The sequence below is a fragment of the Dipodomys spectabilis genome, unplaced genomic scaffold (genome assembly GCF_019054845.1).
Source record: "Dipodomys spectabilis isolate Male_0828 unplaced genomic scaffold, ASM1905484v1 ptg000360l, whole genome shotgun sequence".
Lineage (NCBI taxonomy): Eukaryota > Metazoa > Chordata > Mammalia > Rodentia > Heteromyidae > Dipodomys > Dipodomys spectabilis.
Window position 1 is genome coordinate 2941053 of NW_024871037.1, and position 21814 is coordinate 2962866.

The following is a 21814-nucleotide window of genomic DNA, read 5'->3' on the forward strand; positions in this document are numbered from 1 at the left end:
GGAGAAAAGGCTGCTTGGGCCCTCGGCGCCCACGCGCGCTCCTAATCGGCTCCGCGTGTCTCCTTTCGAGAGCGGGAAAGTGGAAGGGTCGAGATCTGTTAATGTTCGTAATGGAAGGGAGGCAGAAGCCGTCGGCGGTCCCACATAAACACCTGTTAATTGCATGGAGACGGTGGGGGGAGGCGGCGGAGTGCTACAGGATCCCCTGCCGGTTGGCCCGCCGTGATGGTTCTTTTTAGGGCTTCCAAAGACTGGAGTCATGCCTGGATTTTTTTTTGGGGGGGGGGGTCAGTTCCAGGAGGGCCCAGAGCCCAGGCTTCGGCTCTACAGATGTCTGTGAGTAGGCTTCCATTGGGGCCAGATCTAGACAATATATGATCCGTGGCCCGGTTCCCTGGGCCAACCCCCATCCAAGAATGCACCAGGGAGCCCAGGTGAACGGGTCTCTGGCTGCCTCGGTGCCCGACTTTTCCCCTTCACTGTCTCCTCCAGGAAGCCTTCCCTATCGCCCCCTCGGATCTTTTTCCTGCCAGAGGCCGCCCCATTCCCTCCGCACCTTCCCAACGTGGGCCACGTCCCCCAGCTCGCGGGACTTCTATTGACCGCGGTCGCATTCTCCCGTGGCTCTCAACTGGGACGATGCTGCCCCCAGGGAACAGTACTTAGAGACACTTGATCAGAGCGACATGCTCCTGGGTGCAGGGCAAGAATTGTGCCAACACCGATGGTGCACGAGCAGGCCCTAGAGGAAGGAGTCCATGGAAAGGTCCCAGGAATAGAGGCCGCTTGTGACAAAGCTTCAGAAAAGAAACACTAAGTGGGAACTGGACTGAATGTTTCCCCCGGGGAGCTTAAAGGGAGAAAGCTATCCATGACCCCCACAACCAGCCCGTCCTCCACGCACATCCAGCCTGAGGCCACATTCTCGAGCGCACACGACTGCGCTGCAAACGACGCATTGGTTTAATCAGGTCAGGTGGCCATTAGCAGCAGAGGCGGAGAGATGTGTGTACAAGGACTTTTAATTTTACCCTTTAAATGACGCTCGCTCCCCAGAGGCCTCCGATGGTAGGAGCGAGACCCACCAAAGTCCCCAGAACCCAGGCCAGTGCGTACCTCCCGTGCTCCATCCTCGGGAGCCTGCTGGAAGGAGTGGGAAAGAAACTGAGGGGATGGGGGCTTGCCCAAGGTCGGCACCCCACCCCACGTGAGGTCCTGGTCTGAGAGGCCCAGCTCTGTCCTTGGCTCTGATCCCCTATGGCTGGCAAGTGCTTCAAGTCCACTCAGAGGCTGTTTGTAGGGCCACAAATAATCTCAAGTAAAAATACATATACAGGGCTGGGCATGGGGCTCATGGTAGAGGATGGGCTCCGCAGGGATAGACGGGTCCACCCGGTCCCTTGACTGCAAGAAGCCCCTTTGTGTGCTTAACTCCAACTAAAACCGACTCGTTCCCATCACGGTTCCCCACGATCTCCACAGACTGGGGCCCGCCGAGACCAGCCCTACTGAGATGCAGAAAGCCCAAGCGGCAGCCTACCTTCAGCGCCTGCACCTTTCTGTCCAGCAGGGTCTCGATATCACCGGCCACCTTCTCCACCAACTTCTGAGGCTCGTTCTCTTGTACCTCAAACAGGTTCCGGTTCTCTTTGTAGATCTGGAAGGAAACAGAGCCAGGATGAGGCTGGAATGGCTCCCAGAGTCCCGTACCACGGGCCCACACGTTCCCTCTTCATAGCTCAGCCCCTCACCCCTCCAGGGCCCTCGCTGTGGCCCCTAGGAAAGTACATAATCTTATGGTCTGGGGGAGAGGAGGGCTGGGACTCTCTAGCTTGCGTTTGGGACGCAAGCCCAGTGGCTGTGGGTGATGGATCCAAATCACTGCCTTTTCTGGGGTCTCGGGGTCCCACATGTAGAGGCCGTAAGCCACATCTACCGACTAGCTCGGAGTGATCTGGAGCGGCAGAAAGGGAAGGATGAGAGGAAGGGGGTGGGGTGCAAGAGAGATCGAGCTGATGGGCACACACCACATAGCCACATCTTTGCAAGAAGATGTCCCCCCCTCCACACACACACGGGCATCTCGAGTGCACGCACGCAGCCACCCCACACATGGCCTCAGGAATCTGTGATCTTTTTTTATTTTTTTGCTGGTGCTGCCCATTTGCCAAAAACAAACAAACAAAAAAACAGCAGGAACTGTGGGTATCCCTTGGGGCTTCTCTCCTTCAAGGTACGGAATGTGGGAGTAGGTAGCAGGGAAGAATAGGTAGAGGGGGGAATGTATGTGCCCATTCTTCCTCTCCAGTGGGAGGCTCTGAATAGAAGTACACGTGGCTATAAATCAAACGTATATGTGTGTGCGCGCGCACCTGTGTGTGTGTGTGTAAGCATGCGTGTGTGGTGCTTGTATGTCAGTAGAGAAGATTTCTGCAGGCCCCTTTGTTTGTAGCTGGGATACGTACACATGCACGTGTCACACACCCTCATGTAAGGCTCCAAGCCTGACTGGGTGCCCGTATCCACTCCAGCAACCCCAGGAAGTCTGTGCCCTAAGCCGGCTCCTCTGGCACCAGAGATCACGGGCGTGGCTGGCACAACGAAGCCAGGCCATCTGGCTGTGCAGAAAGTGGAGAGAGACAGGCAGGCGGGGAGATAAGGTCTAGAGGCTGACAGAAGACAGCAGGGAGATAAGGACGCTCTCATCTGACAGGCCGGGTGCTCAGCCAGCGCCCGGCAGTTCAAGGGTTAAAGCGACGCACGAAGCTGGCTCAGGCGATCTCCTCCTCTCCCCGATCTCCTCCTCTCCCCGCCACCCCCATCCCTCCCGGCTTCTCTTTTCTTTTCTTTTTTGTCCTTCTCTTGGAACAAAATAATTTGTGGTGAAGTCGCTCCTTCCTTCCTGCAGAGCCACAGCGCTGAGGGGGCGAATCGCAGAGCCCGGCCCGAAAGGACAGAGGCCCCAGGTGGGCACCGAGGCAGGCTCTTGCACAGGCCCTGCCTCGGGGACCCTCGGCCGGAGAACAAGAGGGTGAGGAGAGGTCAGAGACCCAGGGTCCTGGGAGATGCGGGGAGCCCGCGTCTTACTGTTGGGGAAACGCAGAAGCAGAAATAAGAGGACGGACTGGTTAAGGTCATCCGACCGAGTGGCAAAAGGCAGGGCACCCGTCTGCCACGACCCATCCTTTCTGGGTTCCTAGACGCTAAAAACACTTCCTTCCTCTGTCTTGAACTGCATGCTGCGCCTGGGTGTAGACACGGTGGCGGGCGTGTGGGCCTTGCTGCCGAAGGTTTTGCGAAGTGGCAAGCCGGCCCCGTTCGTGCCAGCAGGGGGCGCAGCCGCCCGACTTCCTCAGGGCTGGGGATGAAGTTCCCGCAGCTCGGCTTCCCTGTCAAGGTCATTCCTGGAGAATGGGTCTCACCCAGGGAAACCGGGAAACTTCCGCTGGAGAATCCAAATCCAGCACGCTCCTCACAGCCTGCGTGGCCGTGTGGTTAGGGCTTAGGACTCACAGAGAGAGTAGATGATCTTCAGGTGCCAGGGTCCTGTCCTAGGGCCCCAAAGGTGACACAAGGCTTGGAAGTTGCGCCTTTGCCCAAAACTCACCCACCTCCGAGCCTCAAGGTCCAGTGTCTTAAATGAAAAGGACAGGCCTCGTCTCACGGGCCGGATGGGCACGGCCCGATTCACACTGCATTCGCCGCACGCCTTGTGCCATCGCTTAGGACCACCGGGATTCTGTGGGAGCCCTCCCCCCACCTCCCGGCTGCCACTTTCTCCCTGCTAGATCTGCCTGCTGAGGGCTGGCTGAAGCCCCTCCTGAGTGGCCAAATGCCATCTCCTGGAGTCTGCCCACCTCCTGTCTGGCTCCTTCCCCACTCCTAGCCACCCCGTCTTTGTCACATTCCCCCCCTCCCCCCAACCCACCCAGAAGGCTGTCCCTGTTTCTCTAGGCCTCCCCCACCAGTTTCAATTCTCTGGAGAGCAAAGGGCAGGGAAATGAGCCGGAAGGGGTTTCTACCGAGACACGTTAGCAGAACCCCAGCAGGGCGGGGTCGAGCAGCCAGCCTGGTCCGCTCTGGTTCACGAATGAGTTACCGGTGGTCCTCCAATGGCCAGCTAGCTCCCTCCGCCTCATTCTCTCTTCCGCATTACCCTGGGACCTGTTCCAGCTCCCCTGCCTGCCGGATGGGCCCTGAGCAGAGCCCTGAGCCCCAGAGAAGATCCAAATGACAGCCTGGCAGATGCCCCCCCCCCCGCCCCAGAGAAAAGTCATCTTGACTGTGCCGTGGTCCTAGGAGGCGCTTCCTGACCAGAGCCCAGCGAGGAGCCCAGGAGGGCCCGGATGCCACCCGGGGGGAGTGTCCCTCCGGGGCCAGCTTCTAGTCTTCATTCCTGGCACCGGCGGAGAAACGACCGAGGGGCCGGGACACACCAGATGTGAGATCTCAATGATCGCGGCAGGAGCACACGGCCGCCGGCGTCCTCCGCCCAGACAGCGAATGGGAAAAACCCACAGCTCCCACAACCCTGCGCTCCGGGGGGCCCCTGCCTCCGCCCAGGCGGCCAGATGGAGGAGAGCGATGGGGCCGGGCCAGCAGGTCCACGTGCAACCACGATGGCGAGGAAGAGGCGGGGGCCGCATCCCTTAGAGGATGGTGGTGTGGGAGCGGGACGCAGCTAGCAGTGAAGTGAGGAGGTCAGGGCAGAGGAGGCGGAGGAATACAGAGGACAGGGGAGCTGAGGCCGTGAGGGACAATGTAGGGAGTCATCTGGAGCCTCATTCCCAGGAACCCCTGGCTCATAACTCCTGTAGCCCCCCCATCTACATCCCTGTGGCTGATACTGAGTAGAAGCACCCTCCTTTGAAGAAGGCGCCCTAGCCCCTCTCTAGTTATATAGACCTCTCCCTCCCTCCCCCCTGCCCCCCACTATCCCTTGGGCCGCCTCTGCCCCTTTCTGAGTTCTTGCAGTTCCTCTGCAGGCCTGTGTGCAAGCCAGACTACCAGCCTTCCTGGGCATTTTCGTGGCCTGTGGAGGTTGAGGTCTCCTCCAGGCCCATCCTCTGCCCAGTCTCTGGAGAGGACTCCCGGCCCAGCTTCCTACATGATGCCAGGCCACCCCGCTCCTCGGTCGGTGGCCCATTAATAGCGCTATTTTTCCCTGTCCCCCACTACACCTGTCCTTCCGTTCCCACCGGCACTCCAAATTCAGGCCACAGGCTCTCTCCTCGGGGCTCTCAGGAGAAGGGCCTGCTCGAGTCCCTGATCCTTGGGCACTTAGGAACAGATCCAAGGAGCTCTCTTTCCCCTCCTTCACAAGACTCACAGGGGCAGGAAGCCCCCACCGCCGTCCCCCAGCGACGCCTCCCCGTTTTTAAAGTTAAAGTTGAGTTGACTGCCATCCATTACTGCAATTAGTACATTATGTTTAATTACGCAATTAGTGTAAAAAGCGCACTTGCCGCCGAGAATGGGGAATTACGCTGCCTTGTTACGCTGTAAAATCCGTGTCATAAAAAGGTCCCATCTTCTGTTTTTCGAAAGACACACACACACACACACACACACACACACACACACACACCAAACACAAAGCAATACACCAAATCCTCCCAGCAGAGCTGTGGCAAGTCTCAGCCATCTTCCCTGACACTGCTGTAGGAAGACTCAGACTCCTCTCCCCATCAGACCCGTTTTTGGGTGTGGCCGCATCTCTGCTCGCCAGACAGACGCTTTTAACCTACTCTTCTTTTTTGAGACAGGGTCTTGGTACAAAGAAAGCCCAGGCTGACTCTGAATTCCCTATGCTCAGACTTCCATGTGCTATGATCACACACCACCATGCCCACCCTGAACTGACTTTAAAACCCTGGCAATCCTAGCCGGGCGCTTGTAGCTCCCATCTGTCATTCTAGCTGCTCAAGAGATTCGAAGGCAGCACAGGTAGGAAAATCCAGGAGAGGGTTGGGAAAGTGGCTCAGTGGTAGAGTGCTCGCCTCCCATCCATGAGGCCCTGGGTTCGATTCCTCGGTACCACATAAGCAGAAAAAAACCAGAAGTGGTGCTGTGGCTCAAGTGGTAAAGCGCTAGCCTTGAGCTGAAAAGCTGAGGGACAGCGCCCAGGCCCAGAGTTCAGGCCCATGACAAAAAAAGAAAAAGAAAATCCAGGAGACTCTTATCTCCAATGAAGCACCTAAAGCAAGCTGGATCCAGCGGTAGAGTGCCAGCCTGGAGCCAAAAAGCTCACAGACAGTGACCGGGCTCTGAGTTCAAGCCCTGAGACTGGCACCAAAGGAAAAAAATGGTGGAAAACCCAATTAGCCCTTCATTCACTCCAGATCTGGCTCAGGATAAGAATGTCCCCATACGGGTCTATAGCTCCCCGGACGGTCACAGAGAGATGTGGTCTCCACCCGGTTTCACGAACGAGTCGTTCGGGATTTTCTTTTCTCTCTCTGCTGCTGGCGTGAAGGGAGGTGCATGTGCCACTATGTCCCGACCCGTCTGTGCGAGCCTGGGGCGACACCCGGGTACCCCAAGAACCTCGTGCTACGAAGGCCTGGGACCGCACCTAGGGCTGACAATTGGAGCCCAACCGCGGGCCAGATCCGGGGGGCCCCCTCCTCACCCCGCCTCCTCCCCCGAGCCGGGAGCCGCCGGCTGTCAAGGCAGCTGGGAGGGAAGCCATGCCCAGCGCACCAGCTGGCACGGGGGAGTGTGAGTAAACATACCCACGCTCTTCCCCACTCGCACAGGTTGCCGGGTGGCGGCCGGCTGGCGCGGGCGCCTGTGTTGACGGCAAACAGATCGTTTGTGTCGGGCGTCTGCCTCCCCCCCACTGCCCACCCTGGCTCTGCTCTCTCCCGCCGCCTCCCCACCCGGTTGGGTCCACCATTCCTTCCCCGAGGCCTCCCCTCCTCCCCAACAGGGGACAAGGAGAGCCAGTCCCCAAGACAATCTCACCATCAGCAGCTGGGGAAACCGGGGTCTTCAGAGACAGAAGAGCTATTCAGAGACTGCCTGGGGCTTTGAGAGGTAGGGGGTGCCTGTGACCCTCACCTCTCAGCCTCCCGAGCGGCCGGGGTGACTGACAGCCAGTGCCTAGCTCTGAGCGACATGTTACGTCCAGGACCTTTGATATCCCACCTCCCTCAAGTGGCTGGGATTACAGGCGTGAGGCACCTTGCCCAGCCTACTGGAGTGCTTGACACAGGGCCTGGATGTCAGAAAAGGAAAAGCTGTGGGCCCAGAAGCCACGCTGGAGCGGCCTGTGGTGAGGGTAGCGAGCACATGTATGAAGGAACACACTCGCCCTGGAGCTTTCTCATCTGCCCTTTCTAGCACTTCGCAGCTCTTATTTCCTCCCCTAGCTTTTTCTTCTTTTTCTCCTGCTCCCAGTTTACAGGCTCTTGAATTTTACGTATCCCCGCGAGCGTTCTTAAATCTCCTGTAGAACAAGGCAGGAGCGTAAACAAACAAGACCAAGGCGCTGGAGGAAAAAGTACATGTCAGGGACATGTATGAACTGAGGCACACACACACAGGGACATGTTTACCCAGAAAGGGCCCAGTGTTCTTTTTTCACCATTCACGTCTCCTGGCATACTCCCCTCCCCATCCGCCACCAGAAAACTTCCATCCCAGGGCTCGCCCTCCTCTCCCCAGCAACTGTTTAACAGTGCCAGGGGCCCTGAGACTCTCCTTAGACCCAACTCTGCCCCACCCCTTCCTTCTGGTGGGAAGCCAAGCCCCTCCCCTGCCCCCCAAGGCTAGGAGAACCAGGGTGGCTGAGACCTAGGCTTGGGAAGTCCATCCTGGGCCTCGAACTCAAAGCCTACACACCATCCTCGAGTTTTGTTTTTGTTTCTCAAGCACTCTACCACTTGGGCCACAGCTCCACTTCTGGGTTTGGGGTATATGTAGTTAATCAGGGAATTGAGTCTCAGACTTTCCTACCCGGCAGGGTTCTGAACTGGGATTCTCAGAGCCCGGCCTCCCGAGTAGCTTAGATGACGGGCGTGAGTCACGGGCGCCCTGTGAGGATTCCTCTCACGGAGTCGGCTGCAAGTGAGCGAGTCCCTCATTCATCTGTCCATGGGGCTCATTCCCATACCATCTTCCCTCAGATGGAGGAAGGAAAGACAATCATGGGAGCTGGAGGAAGGGGGCCGGGGAGGGGAGACGCAGCTGCATTTCTCACTTCTTGCTAGCACCTGGGGGTGTCGCCCAGTGAGAACTCCCCAGGAACCTGTGGATTCTGTCAAAGGCTGGGGGCTAGAGGTCTGGGGCCCCACACATGTGGCCTTTTGTCATCCTGACCCCCCATGTTCTCATGGCCTACACATCCAAGCGGGTCTTAGCGGTGAGGGCGCTTGGGGCTCTACATCCTCTATTCCGAAGCCTCCACTGGGAGGGAGGGAGGGAGGGAGGGAGGCCCAGGCTGAAGCACTATCCCTGAGCAAGGAGGCAGAGGGGGCACTGATGGCCAGGAGGACAGGCGTGGAACAAACTGCCCTGATTACATAAGGCAGCCCTATTTCTTCCTCAGCGGAGAGGAACCCGACTGCGGTGTTCTTTCTTCTCCCGTTCCCGAAGACACCCCACAGTGGAGGCTCACTCGGGGATGCCCCAAGCAGGATCCGTAGGCCTGGGTCTCCCAGGGGTGCTAGGAAGGCTGGAGGAGCCGGTCCCCAGTCGTCTCTTTCTTGGGGCCTGCAGGGCAGCAGGGCTGCTTGGACCTGCCGGGTCATCACTGCTCGTTGACTCTCTAAGCACATCGCAGTCTCCCTCTGCTTTTCTAAGAAGACCCTGGGCGACAGCCTCAGCTCCGCGCCTACCCCCCACGCAACACAGACCCTCGGGGGAACTCTGAGCAACTCCAGAATCTCCCTGTGACTCCTGAGGACCCCAATCAGGTCTGTTCTTCTCCTGTCCCATCCGAGCAGGAAGCTCTTTCCCCTTCAGGCCAAGGGATTGGTCATGACCTCTGTGTGACCTCCAAAGTTCCCTGTCCCCACTCCTGAGTTGTTCTCTCCCCATTTTAGGGCTTTGGAGGAGCCCAGGAGACGTCCCGGCCGAGGCACCGAGGTGGTGGCTGTGGCCCTGACGCCCAGTCCCTGCCGGCACCGCTAGGCAGTCCCTGCAGAGTCTCCGCTGCCAGCCAGGCCTGGCATAGTCTGCCTGGGAGGATGGTTCTGGAAAGCCTCCTCTGCCAGAACGTGCTTTGCGGAGCCAGCAGAGCGCAGGGAAGCGCCAGCTATCTGACGCATTTGAGTTTGGAGCACTGGCAAGGTCTCGGGTCGCTAAACCACCAGTGTATCCCTTGCTGTAATCCAGGGTGCGCATCTGAGCACGCTTGTACATGCCTGTCAGGGGGCAAGCACGTGTGCATGTGCATGTGTGTGCACGGCAGTGCATGTATACTCATATAAACATGCACTGACCTGAACATGCAACCTGAAATGGGGTGTCTCCACAGGCAATACGTACCAAGGCTCTGTCCCAGTGACTACGATCCCAGGGACACAGGTGTCCAGGGGTGCATGTGTCTACATTTACCTGTGCATCCTGGGCAGAGATCTGTCAAGAACAGGAGGATGGGAAATGAATGTATCCTTTCCGGAGGACAGCCTCGAGTCCCCCTTTTTTGCCTCTGCTTAAATCTAGTACACAGTCAGTAGGTCTTGGGGTTGGCAGGCAGCGGGTTCGAGTCCCAGCACTGTTTTCTGCCCACCGTCACGGAGGAACTGGACACCTAGGTCGGTCACATACGGGGTCCCAGGCCACCAAGACCTTCCCACCGAGGACAACGGGCAGCAATGGAGAACAGCCAGGCAGTTTCCCTCGTGGGTGTGTGGGAACAACAACAGAACTGTCAGGCCCGGCACCGCCCTGCCCCAGCCCCCAACAGCATGTAGAAGCAGCGCCAAGAGTCCAATCTCTCTGCGGATCGGTGGATGAGACAAATGCACCTTTCTCTGAACACTCCAAATAAGGCCCAGTTCCCCCAAAGACAGCTCCTCCAACCCGTGGAGAGGTGCGGCCACATCAAGCATCACTCAACTCCGCAACTGTAGATTTGTTGAAGCCACGAGGGGTCTCTCAAAGCCTCAGCTGCCTCTCATGGTAAGGTGGAGCCCCGTCCCCCCCAATCAGAGCCTGGAGCTCAGACCACACGGACAACTGTGTTGTCTAAGGCAGGCTGGAAGAGGGCAGAGGGAATCGGGTCCATAAGCTGCCTGTGCCCAGCTAACAGGCGGACAGATCAGCGGGTCTCCCCAGTAGAAGTGATGAATGAGCGGTGGACTAGGAGAGCTGGGGGGGATGGGCTGTCTCCCCAACAGGAATTGCCTGGCCTCTCTGAAGTGCCCAAATCCGCCCGAATGCCTTTGAAGTGAAGGGTGTGGGCCAGATGACTGTGGATTGGGGGGGGGGGGGAGCGGGCAGTCCCAAACCAGGTACCAGTGACTCACAACTGTCATCTGGGCTCCTCAGGAATCTGAGATTCGGAGGATCACAAAGCAGAACCAACTCAAGTGGAACAGTCTACAAGACTCCACCTCTGAGATGCGAACACATCAGCCAAGCACGCGAGCTCAAGGCTTTGAGTTCAAAACCAGCATCGCAACAAGCCAACCGACCAACGAACAACGCCAACACCCGAAAACGAAGCCGGGCCTCAAAGGACACTGGACGTCCCCAAAGCAGCCCGATCAGGAGAGCCCGGTTCCTGCTGGTGAAGGGCACCTCAAAGAGTCTCTCCCCTTTAGGACCCCCTCCAGAGCACATGGGTGGCCCTGGGGCTCTGAAAGGCAGTGGGCCTGGGAGCCTGTGTCTGAGACCCCGCCCCTCCTCCACCACGTGACTCCCGGCTTCGGAGACTGACAGCGTCTGAGGCTGGGCTGGAGGTCCATGCGTGCACAGATGTCCCTGCCATGCAGTGACAGGGCTGTGCCTATCCGAGCACACCAAGGTCCTCGCAGGGGGGTGCGGGGGGTGTGGAGTGGGGGGAGGTGGCCCCGTGTGGGGAGGGGGCTCCTTGGAGCCTTGACCCGAGGACACAGCAGCAACTAAGGTCACAGAGCTTTTCATCACGGGGAGAGGTAAAACAGAAGTTGATGCGCTCTCTGATGGTCACTCCTGAGCAGAGAGCCTGTTTGTCTCTTAAATCCTTCTGGAGTCCTCGGTGCTCTCAGGACACCTGACCAGGGGAGGAGGGATGGCTCCTCTCCAAGCCAGGGGAAGCGGCCCGACCCATGCCCTCTCTGGGGTCCCTCTACAAACAGTCCCAAGCCCCTGCTCGCAACCCCCCCCAACCCCCACCCCCACCCCGTGTAAACAGAATCTGCCTGCCTGTTCTCTCCCAAGGGCTAATTCCTCACCAGAACTGCTCGGACGTGAAATTGGAGTGAGACAATGTGTGTTTAAGGAAATGAATCTCGAATCTTAAGAGGCTCAGAGAGCCTGCCCCGCCCCCGCCATCACCCCGCCTGCCCCCCCCCCCCCGCCCCAGCTAGGAGAGGCACCCTCGACATCCAAGAAGAGGGAGGCGGAGGTGATGTTCGGTGCCAAATTAACAGCCGCCACGGCTAAATATTGTACTTGCCTCCAATCTTCTTTTATTTTTCAAAAGAAAAGGCTTTCACGGAGTGAAAGAGACTGTTGGAACACTAAGGCGGATGATGGTTTTCGGCGGGTGTGCCCGTCCTGCGCATGCTCGGGCTCAGAGCCTGCCTCCCTGCCTCTCACGCTGGAACCTCCCTGCCCACGGCCACACCTGCGAGACAAGGCCGAGTGCATCTTGGCCACCGTGATTTGGAGTCTCTGACCCTGTGGTGGGTGATCTTGAACCGGAGCCTGCCTCTGAACGATCTCCTGTCCACGTGGGGCCCTGCCAAGTGAGGAGTCACTCGTGGTACCCCAGGAACCGCCTGACCCACAGAGGTCTCGACAAAAGGGACAGGCCCTCGGCCTCTGCGATGACTCTCTGACCCTCGTGGCCTCTACCCAGTTGTCACTTTATCCCAGACCTGTCAGGGCAGAGTCTAAGCTCTGCCTCCAGCTTGCCTGATGGGCCTCTCTCTGTTAAGCATTTGGTCAAACAGATATCACCAGTCTCCGTCCCCTCAAACTCCACCTGCCTGCATCTGCTGATTCACATTGAACGGGCTGAGTGGTCTCCTGCGTGGCTCTTATTTCCAGCCTCGACCTCAAACAAATGCTAGGATAACTTTTTGTTTTTGAACACTAGGTCGCTTTGAAATTTCAATCCCCCGCCTCCGCTTCTCAAGTGTGGAGATTACAGACAGGTGCTACCATACGGGCTACTCTTGACAGCTTCCATGGGGCTTCGCTGACGGTGCTGACCTGACTTACGGCTCCTCTTGCCTCAAACCTGTGCTGACCTGGTTTGGGCTGGCTCGTACAGTGAGAGGATGGGGACAGTGGACACCTGGCCCACCCCACACATGCTCGGCCTTGAGCTCATACCACGCCTGGGCCGCTGTTGGATCCTACCTCACCCTGGGGGCCAGAGGCTCGCTAAGTGCCCCGTGTGGAGGTGGACACCGGCCAAGTACTCTCTGGACTTACCTGAGGCCCCAGAGCTGGTAAAAGGCTCAACTGCAAGTGGGGTCCAAGTGGCTGAGGTTCTCACGCCCACCCGCCCTGCCCTCCCACATCCATCACCAACAGCATCGTCCCAGGGTTTGAACTCAGGGCCCGGGCACTGTCGCTGAGCTTCTTTTGCTCAAGGCTAGTGCTCGACCACTCAAGCCCCAGCAACACTTGCAACTTCTCTGTGTATGGCGTGCTGAGGATAGAACCCGGGGGCTTTCTGCGTGCTGGGCAGCTGCTGTATCGTGGAGCCACCTTCCCAGCCCAGGGCTCAGATTTCATCACAGTCAAGCTTCCGTTGCACCGTCCCAATTCCAGGTCTGGTCCCAGCAAATACCTGTATGCAACCTCTTATCTCCAAGTCTGACTCCAGGGGACCACCACACACACCACCACACACAGCTACCACCACAGCTGGTGGCAGGAAGAGCACTAGAAAATGGGGCTCTAGAGTGGGTGCTGTCCAGCCACGTGCATGTACGGGGGCGGGGGGGTGATGCTCCTGGCCTGTGACAGGTGCGACCGATCAAATGCTCACCCACGGTGAATTGAGATGGGATACCGACAAATGGGAACAATATTTCAGGAGGTCCAGAGGCTTGGGGGAAGTGTGATCATCAGGACTGTGGAATGGAATGGACGCCGCTGGGGGCTATGGATGCTTTGGAGAGACGATGAAGGACCAAGTGTGATTAATCACGGATTTAAGGTGACATGTGAACGTCGGAAGCCCCCCTCTGGCGGGATAGAAAACGACTTTCATCTCCCGCAGCCAGAGGCGCAGAAGCAGAGGGTCAGACACAGGGTTTAATTAAGAGTCAAAGACTCCAGAGGGGATCGCTGTCTCCATCCCAGTGGGTCGGTGACACCGAGGTCCTGAGTTGCGTGAGATGGGGACCTCTGGGTCACCCCAAACCTCTAAAACCAGCTTGTGGAGGGAACCTCCTGTCCCCTGTGAACGCGAGAGCTTGTCTGCGTGCGCACGCCAGAGTCACAGCCTCTTTTCCAGGAATAGGAACAGGCTGTTCACTCACTGTGGCCCTATCACCGAGGTCCTGACACCCGCCTCTCTCTCTCCTCACTGCTTGGCCAGGCTTCTCCAGTACTGCTCACCCCTCGGCCCCCCGTGTCCTCCAGAGCCTCCCCTAAATCCCCCAGACCCATCAGGTCTTCCCAGCCTCTCTGCTGATCACACACACACACACACACACACACACATTACAAGGTCTGTAGCGCATCCGTCACCCGCTTGGGGTCCCCGGGCATCCAGATGTCCCCTGAATAAGGCAGAACCGCCCAAGTCCATCCATGTTCCCCAGTCCCAACCTCTGGACTGGACTAGAAAGGCTTAAGAAGCATGCTGTGGAGGGCTGCTTAGGACTCCAGATCCCCAGGCCTGCCCTTCACATCCCCTGCATTCAAGGAAGTTCCATCATTAGGCCCTTGTACAGACAAGGAACACAGTAGCAAGGAATTCTGCCCAAGGTTCCAATGCTGAGAAAAGGGCTCATAGTATTAAACCGAGCCTGTCTAAATCGGGGGGGGGGGGGGGGGGGTAATATAGAGATCTGAATGCCAGGTCCCCAGCTTGCTAGGGAGGAACTCTCTTGTGCCTTTCCACATTCAGTTATTTTTGGATAGGGTCTCCCTTTTTTTTTTTTTTTTTTTTTGGATCCGGAGGTGGGGCCTGAACTCTGGGCCTGGGCGCTGTCCCTCAGCTCTTCAGCTCAAGGCTGGCGCTCTACCACTTGAGCCACAGCGCCACATCCGGCTTTTTTTGCTTACGTGGTGCTAAGGAATCGAACCCAGGGCCTCAGGCATGCAAGGCAAGCGCTCTACCACTGAGCCACTTTCCCAGCCCTTTTTTTTTTTTTTCACCTAGGCCCAGGTTCAGACAGCCGTCCTTCTACCTACAGCTTCGCCTGTAGACAGGATCATTGACGTGTCTCACAACACCTACGTTTTATTGCTGAGATAGGGTCTCCCTAGCTTTTTGGCTGGACTGGCCACAAATGGTGATCTTCCCTCTCTCTGCCTCCTTGATAGCTAGGATTACAGTTTGAGCCCATCTGAAGTTTCCTTTTTTCTTTCTCTCTTTTCTTCCTCTCTCCTCCCCCCCTTTCTCTGCTCTTTTTACTGCCCAGTCTCCATGACTACTGTAATTTCTAGTAGAGCAAGACAGAGAGCACATGGCAGGCTCTGAAAGCTGGCCAGGAGGGAGCTCAGTTGAGGCTAAAGAGATGGAAACAGTTTCCATAGAGGAAGTATTGGATGGGCCAAGTACATGGAGAGGTGCTGCTAGATGAGGGGAGAGTGAGGCGGAGGCTAGGAGATGGGTCAGAGGAGGGTGAGAGGGTTTTGGTTTGGGGGGTACTGAACCAGGAGAGAGTCACGTGAAGGTCATGGTGGAAGCAGACCAGGCTCTGGTCCCACATCTGTTCTGTCTGTCCCCACCCCCTTGCCCGAGGCCCATCGCCCCCACCCCCGGTGCCTGCTCTGAATGGCCAATGAGGCCATCTGATTGGCTCATCAGGGGCAAATAATAGCTTTTGCTGAATTCAGCTGCAGCCAATCAGAGGCAATCAAGCACACAAGAGACCTGATGGGCCACACAGGCACACCCATAGGCACCAGAGCTGGCCCCTCCACCAGGTTCCGGAAGCTTCCCCCACCCCAAGAACCAAAGGGGGGGGGTGGATTTTCGTCGAAGGCCTCAGGAAAAGAGAGGGAAGGAACCACACTAAACTCCAGAGCGTGGACCTGACACCCGCTGGGTACTCAGAGCGCTGGAAAAGCCATGGGCTGCGGGTTCTCCCTGGCCCAGGGTCCTCCCTGGCCTGGCAGCCTCCCAGCATCTGTCCCTAGGTATCTCCGGGTGGAGTTCTCGTGTCTTCTCAGAGGCACGTGGAGCCTCCGATCAGGCCCTGGGAAAGCGATTTTCCAATCTCCGACGGCAAACACTAATACCTCGGAAGCTAATTTGACATATTTCCACTTGGAGGCCTCGCTTTTGTCCCAGAATCCCTCAGCCTGGGAGATTAGCAGTTTAGAGACTGGAGGGGAAAAAAAAGCCAAGGTATTTTTAAAATTCAGCATAAAACTCAGACTCAATGAGCTAAAAAAAATTTGTTTTTGATTGGAAAAGAGGCTGCGAGGGAGGGAGGAGTCGAGTCACCCGCAGCTGGAAGAGGGGGCGCTGTCCGGCTCTCAGACCGCTCCACGCCTCGGCTCCACCCCCAGCCTATTGAGGAGTACGAAAGGAGACAGAGTCCGGGACCGAAATGTGGGTATACTGCCTGCAAGACACACAGATTCTCTGAACTCTGGATATTTGCCCCCCCCCCCCCCGCCCCCTGAAGCTAGCCAGGGCTTCTGACCCCAACCTCAACCCTTCCCAGAGGTAAAGGAAGTCCTTGGGGATAGGAGAGCCGGGGCAATTCATTCCTCCCCAAAGCAGACTCTATCTGGACCTGGGTTTCCCCATGAGAAACAATGTCCAAAGTCTCCAGCCTACTGTGCACCTGGTGTATCTGCGGCCCAGCACCGTGTGCCCTCTGTGGGACTGCACCCCAAGCTTGAGATGTGCTTGGCGGAAGTTCATTCTGAGAGCATGTCTCTCTCTCTCCCTCCCCCCCACCCCCACTCATCTCTCGCAGATGAACAGCGTAATCACTCTGCTCTCCGGGGGCCACAAGCTCAGAAACGTCCTAATGAAAAATAAATGTATTTACAGGGAGACGTCAAAGCCGACGGGATGAGTCAAAGTAATATGCCTGCGAACGGCACGCGGGCTTTTATTTCTCCCCCCCTCCACGCTCCAGAGCCGCTCCTGTGGCGTGGAGAGATAAATATTTTAAATAGCGACACTTTGGCGATGCACGGTTATGCAAGACAAGGAATAATTAGAAAATAAATTACTTTTTTAAAAAAACACACACACGCACACATAGCACCGCAAACCTTGGGCCCGTCAGACGGCTGCTTTCTGGGGAGCTGGAGCCGCACGGTCCAGGGAGGCTGGTCGCAGTAAGGACCTCTGGAGGCAACCCCCACCCCCAGTGCCCCCTCAATCGTGATCAGCGCCCCCCCCCCCCCCCCCGCACGTTCTAGGAGGCTCCCAGCGTTTAGCTGAAGACCACACTTGGCAGCTTCCAGAAAATCTTCCTCTGGCGTCTCAGCGCCAGTAGTGCGGGCTAAAAATAGTTTAATCTCCTTGAAAGCAAAAAGAGCAATCAGCAAAACAGACGCTGGGGGCCCCAGAGCCCCCGCTCCTCTCCTCATGCCGCCCCGTCCATCTGGGCCCGTCCCTGGGCACCAAGCACCGTCGACTTCTGACCGACCCCGAGACATTATCCCCTGAGGAGATCATCTATCGGACCCCTGTCTGCAGCATGTGCCCTTTATACCTCGAGACAGCCGGGGGGGGGGGGGGCGGGGGGGGGGGATCGGGACGTGTCAAACCTACTTCACCAAAGAAGAAACTGAGGCACGGGGAGGTAGAGTCCATCGCTCAAGGCTAGGAAAGGGGAGGAGGAGAGGCTGGTGGCTTTTTATCAGCATCCATCCTGAGTCTCTGCGGTTGGCTTTCTAAACACAAAAGCTGCCATGGCGAAAAGGGGCAAGGGCCGGGAGGGGTGGGGGGGGGAGGGGGAGAGGCCCGCACGCCAGGGCCGGGTCCGCTGCCTTCACGGCTGAGTGCATCTGTCGCACAGATGTGCTCTGTCTACCGAGGGTCAGCGGGACATCGTGACTTCATTATTTTACCCATGGGTCATATTTTGGAGCTTTCAGGACCCACTTTCCTGCCTCTGCCCCCACCCCCCCCGCCCCCCCAGAAGGCTCCAAGCCTTGTTCCCCCTGAGCGACTCTTTCACTAGTTAGCAATGGAGACGATTTACATAATGCATCGAGTGTGAGCGCAGTAATGGCTGGGGAAGCAGGGTGCCCGTCAGCAGCTCCTCCCGTGGCTTCTCGGGAGGGAGGATACCTGCTCCCGCACCACCACCGCCTCCTCCCTCGCAGAGCCGGGCTGGGAGGCGGCTGGGAAGCAGGCCCCGCCAAGAGCCTGGAAAGGATGCGCCCGAGGATGGGACCGAGGATGGGAGGATGGGACCGAGGACCGGGCCGGAGCACGGGGAAGGACATTTCTGAGACGTCTGAGTGCAGAACACACGTCGTCCACCTAGCCGTGCTCCCAGAGCCGCAGCCCTGCCGGGCCCGATGCTTCCTGGAGGAGGCCACTCTTAGCAGGCAGGCGGCTTCCCCCGGGGAGGCAGGTCACCCCAGGAAGCGGTCACGTTCAGAATGCAAAAGGCAGCCATGGAGAGGGGGAGAATGCATAAAAATCACTGGCACGGTAATTGCTTTTACATAAACGTTCTTTTCTTTTAAATTTTTTCCCCAGTGTGAAAGTCCCTCTCTTAAGAAGAATAAATTCACCGCACACCAATTTATTCCACACCTCAAGATGGAGCATAACGAAGGCTCCGTCAACATCTGATCGAGAGGCAGGTGGCTGCTACTTAACTCAGCTTTCCAGGTCTCAGGACACAGCCACGAAGTGCTGCATTGGGGCTGTGAGGGAAGGGGTGTCCTCAGAGGTGCAGTCCAAGATGGGGGGGGAATGTCTGTCTTGCTGATCAGGAGCAAGTGTGAAGCCCAGATTCTAGGACCCAGGGACAGACAGAGCCCAGTGCCTCAGGAGCCTTGCTTAAACAAAGCATACCGAGCAGGGGCAGCTACAATCAAGGTGGCCTGTGCCGACAGGGAGAGGTGGGGAGAGATGGGAAGCAGGGAGTGAGAAGATCCTTGCTTTCTAGGGACCAGAGGAGGCATCACCCAGGCTTCCTGGGACCAAGTGGGAGTGGGCTTGTCCCGAGCTACACAACACCCCTTGTGGAAACTCCAGCCCTGCTCTGGGCTTGGCAGTGCCCAAGCCTGTTGTCCCACCTTCAGGAAGATGGGGTCCAATGTGCCACTGCGGCCAACCTAAGAAAAGTTTGACTGCACCCACAGGTCGTAGAGACGCACCCCGCACCGGCAGGCCCTGAACCTGGAAATGAGACTCCTGTCCAATGCCCCCTCACCAGCCGTATTTCCTCCTCTGTGATGAGGGGATGGGGTCCTCACGCCCCAGCCTCACTCCCCGGCTTCTGTGAACGTCAGATTGGGGACCATAAGAACCACCCAGGGCAAGGCCAGCGAGCTCCATGGCAGAGGGGAAACAGTACGAATGTGTGCTCTTCACACACACCTCCTCAGCGGTGCTAATGAATCCGTTAAGTAGTTCTCACCTGCTGGGGTGACAGGTGGCTCTCCACACCCGCCTCCTTCGGTCCCACACTAGCCTCTACACGCCCCTACACCTCTCCACGTGCGATGCTAGAACCATGCATCAGTCCGTGTACACGCGCTCACCCGGTCTCACAATCTCACACGTGGCCATGCACGCGAAAATGACCACTCCCCTCGAGGACCCAGTTGCCCATTCACGCCATGCATGGGTGCCCGCACCATCATCTACACACACAGACAGGCATGCTCACCTGCTCTATACACATCATTCCTACCTCATACACACAAGATGCACGGGCCAGACATTATGTCTCCCTGTGACTCAGGGGGTCAGGGAACGCTCACAGGTCAGAACCGGGTCTGACTGCCAGAGTCCAGGCAGACTCTCGGGAGGCATAATCCTGTCCTCCAGCCTTGGCCTCCACACTCCCCGTGGGATAGGATTACGAGACCAGGCAGCCAGAGATCTCTGGCGGCCCACATGTACCCGTGGAACACAGAAGCTGACAGGTGCGGGGAACCTCAGACACCACTGCGCCCCAGTGTGGATGGGAAGGGCTTCCTGGAGGAAGAGAGCTGTGGCGGTCTAGGTTTAAAGCTGGGAGGGGGGAGTGAGAAAGGCGTCAAGAAAATCTGGAGAAAGGCGGCTAGTGAGGGCAAGGGAAAACAAGGGCAGCTGGAAGGCCTAGGTAGGGCTCTTCTAACCCAGACCAGCGCCGCCCACCTAGACGAAGACGTCAGATCATCCTGGCCTCCCTAGTATGGGCCTGATGTCCGGGTAGCTTCCGCACCTCTGCAGCTACTGCTCGGCCAGGCTCCTCTCCATACCCCAAATCCTCTTTCTTCTCCAATAACGATCGAGGGCTCTAGCTAGCGTTCTGACACACAGGTATACTTCTACAGGGAGCTGGAGCCAAAGTTCCACACTGATGCGCTGGTCTCAGTTTCCCCAGATGGGGCTGGGTGACTCCCATGGCCTTATGGGACGGTGTGAGAGGCCTTGTGGTTACCTCTCAGTCCTCCAATGCCTGCTTCTGCTTATCCATCCGACGCACATCTACCGCCTCAGCACCCAGTCCACATCAGCTGTGTAGGCACTGCGAGGCACACCCACGGCCATGCGTGTGTTCATGGCCCGCCTCTGCTTCCATGTCACCACCCCTCGTCTGGACATCATGAGTGGAGAACGGGCATTCCAGCCTGGATGGTCAGTCGTCGGATCTCTGGTTCATGAAAAACCGTGGGTGGACAAGGCCCGGGTCCCATGGGTCTGCTTCCGGCTCTCCCTCTACGTGCAGTGGGCTGGGTCCCCCTTGGGTCCGAAAGGGTAAGTCTTTGGCTCTGTGACATCCTCCCATGTGAAATCTCCGCTTCACGGGGAGAGGGCAGCCGTGCTCAGAGAAGATAGGAGGGAGGCCACATGAAGCCTCCATTTCCTGCCTGGTTGTGGTAAAGGCTGCTCCTGCGGTCCCCGGGGCCGGCAGGGTCCATCAAAACCGATTATGTCTCTGCATCTGCTGAGCGCTTGGGGCTCCGTGAATCTGAGTCGAGCGTCCCCACGGCTGCCACAGATCCGGCGACGGATGGGAGGAGGAGGAGGAGAAGGAGGAGGAGGACTGATGCTTTGTGCCCTTCCTAGTAAAATGTCCCTAAAATCCTAGGGTGAGCCGAGCAGAGAGGACACGCTGTGTATCAGAGCTTGGTGGTAGAGTGCCCGCCTTCGTGCGTGTGATGCCCCGGGTTCAAGTCCTCTGTACCACATGCACAGAAAAAGCCAGAAATGGTGCTCAAGTGGTAAAGCGCTAGCCTTAAGCAGAAGCAGCTCGAGAGACAGTGCCCAGGCCCAGAGTTTAAGCCCTAGGACTGGCATCTGTAGCCCTTTCTAGTGCCAGCCTCTCTGATATCCTCCTATCTTCCACGACGGCTCAGATCCCCAATCACAGGTAGGGGACCGAGGCTCAGAGAAGCAGGACAACACACCCCAGAGATTCCCAAGTGTGTGAGAGCCACCCCCACCATTCCTGTCCACGTGTCTCTCTCTCTCTCTGCTACCACCAACCACCTGACACCCACCGCCTGGTTGTGGTCCTAGGTTCAATTCCAATTCTACATCAACAGAGGACCACAGACAGATCACACCTTCAAAGATCACGGCACCTACCCCACGCTTCGCTTCTCTTCTCCAAACCGCCCTCCGTGCCCTGACGACTCACCTCGAACATGCCCTCACCGTGACCTCTCAGCACGGGTGAGAGCCAGAGGCCCCGCTCCCCATGCCCACATGGCCAGCTGATCCAATTCAAAGAGGCCCTCCCACGCTCGTGCCCTCCGAGCCCACGGACTCCACAGAAACCTGGGCAGCTGAGGTTATTATCCAGAACCTCTGAAGCCGCCCTGCCCCAGCCCTGCCCCCCACCAAGAGCCCAGAGCAAGAGATCGCTGCTAGCTTCTGCCCAGCCCTGCTCTGGGACTTCCAAGTCACTGTCTGCTCTGCCTGCCGTGAGGCTGTCCCAACATGATACCTCACACTCCCAGGATGTGGGGTGGCACTGAGGGAGGAGAATCTGACGAGGACAGCGGTATTAGTCAGGCCTCGGTGGTCTTGGAGGAGCTGCTGGGGCGGGAAGTCTCCAGGTGGCCAGCACCCAACACAGGGGGTTGCCAACACAAGCCAGGGAGCCGAGACTATAGCAGGGGTCCCTGGGGTGCCCGTCCTCACCGCAGGCCTCTCCAGTGTGCTATGTGGAAGGGTAGGTAGACCTGCATCCAGTTGTCCATCATGGATAAACAGCTTTAGAAAAAAAAATACTCTCCAAAAACAAATGAGAAATCTCTTGTGAGACGGAGAGTGTACGTTACATTGGGGGGAGGGTGAGAGGAAGGTGGGAGCAACAATCACTTC

At 57.7% G+C, this 21814-nt stretch overlaps 1 protein-coding gene across 1 annotated transcript in view; it reads right to left on the reverse strand.

Moving 5' to 3' along the window:
- The window catches only part of Cacna2d2 (calcium voltage-gated channel auxiliary subunit alpha2delta 2), an 89036-nt gene that overhangs the window by 46170 nt on the left and 21052 nt on the right, over positions 1–21814 (reverse strand). Inside the window, exon 3 of the mRNA XM_042665849.1 lies at positions 1541–1657. Within this exon, the coding sequence (XP_042521783.1) occupies positions 1541–1657 (117 nt within the window). The remainder of the gene's footprint in view (positions 1–1540; positions 1658–21814) is intronic.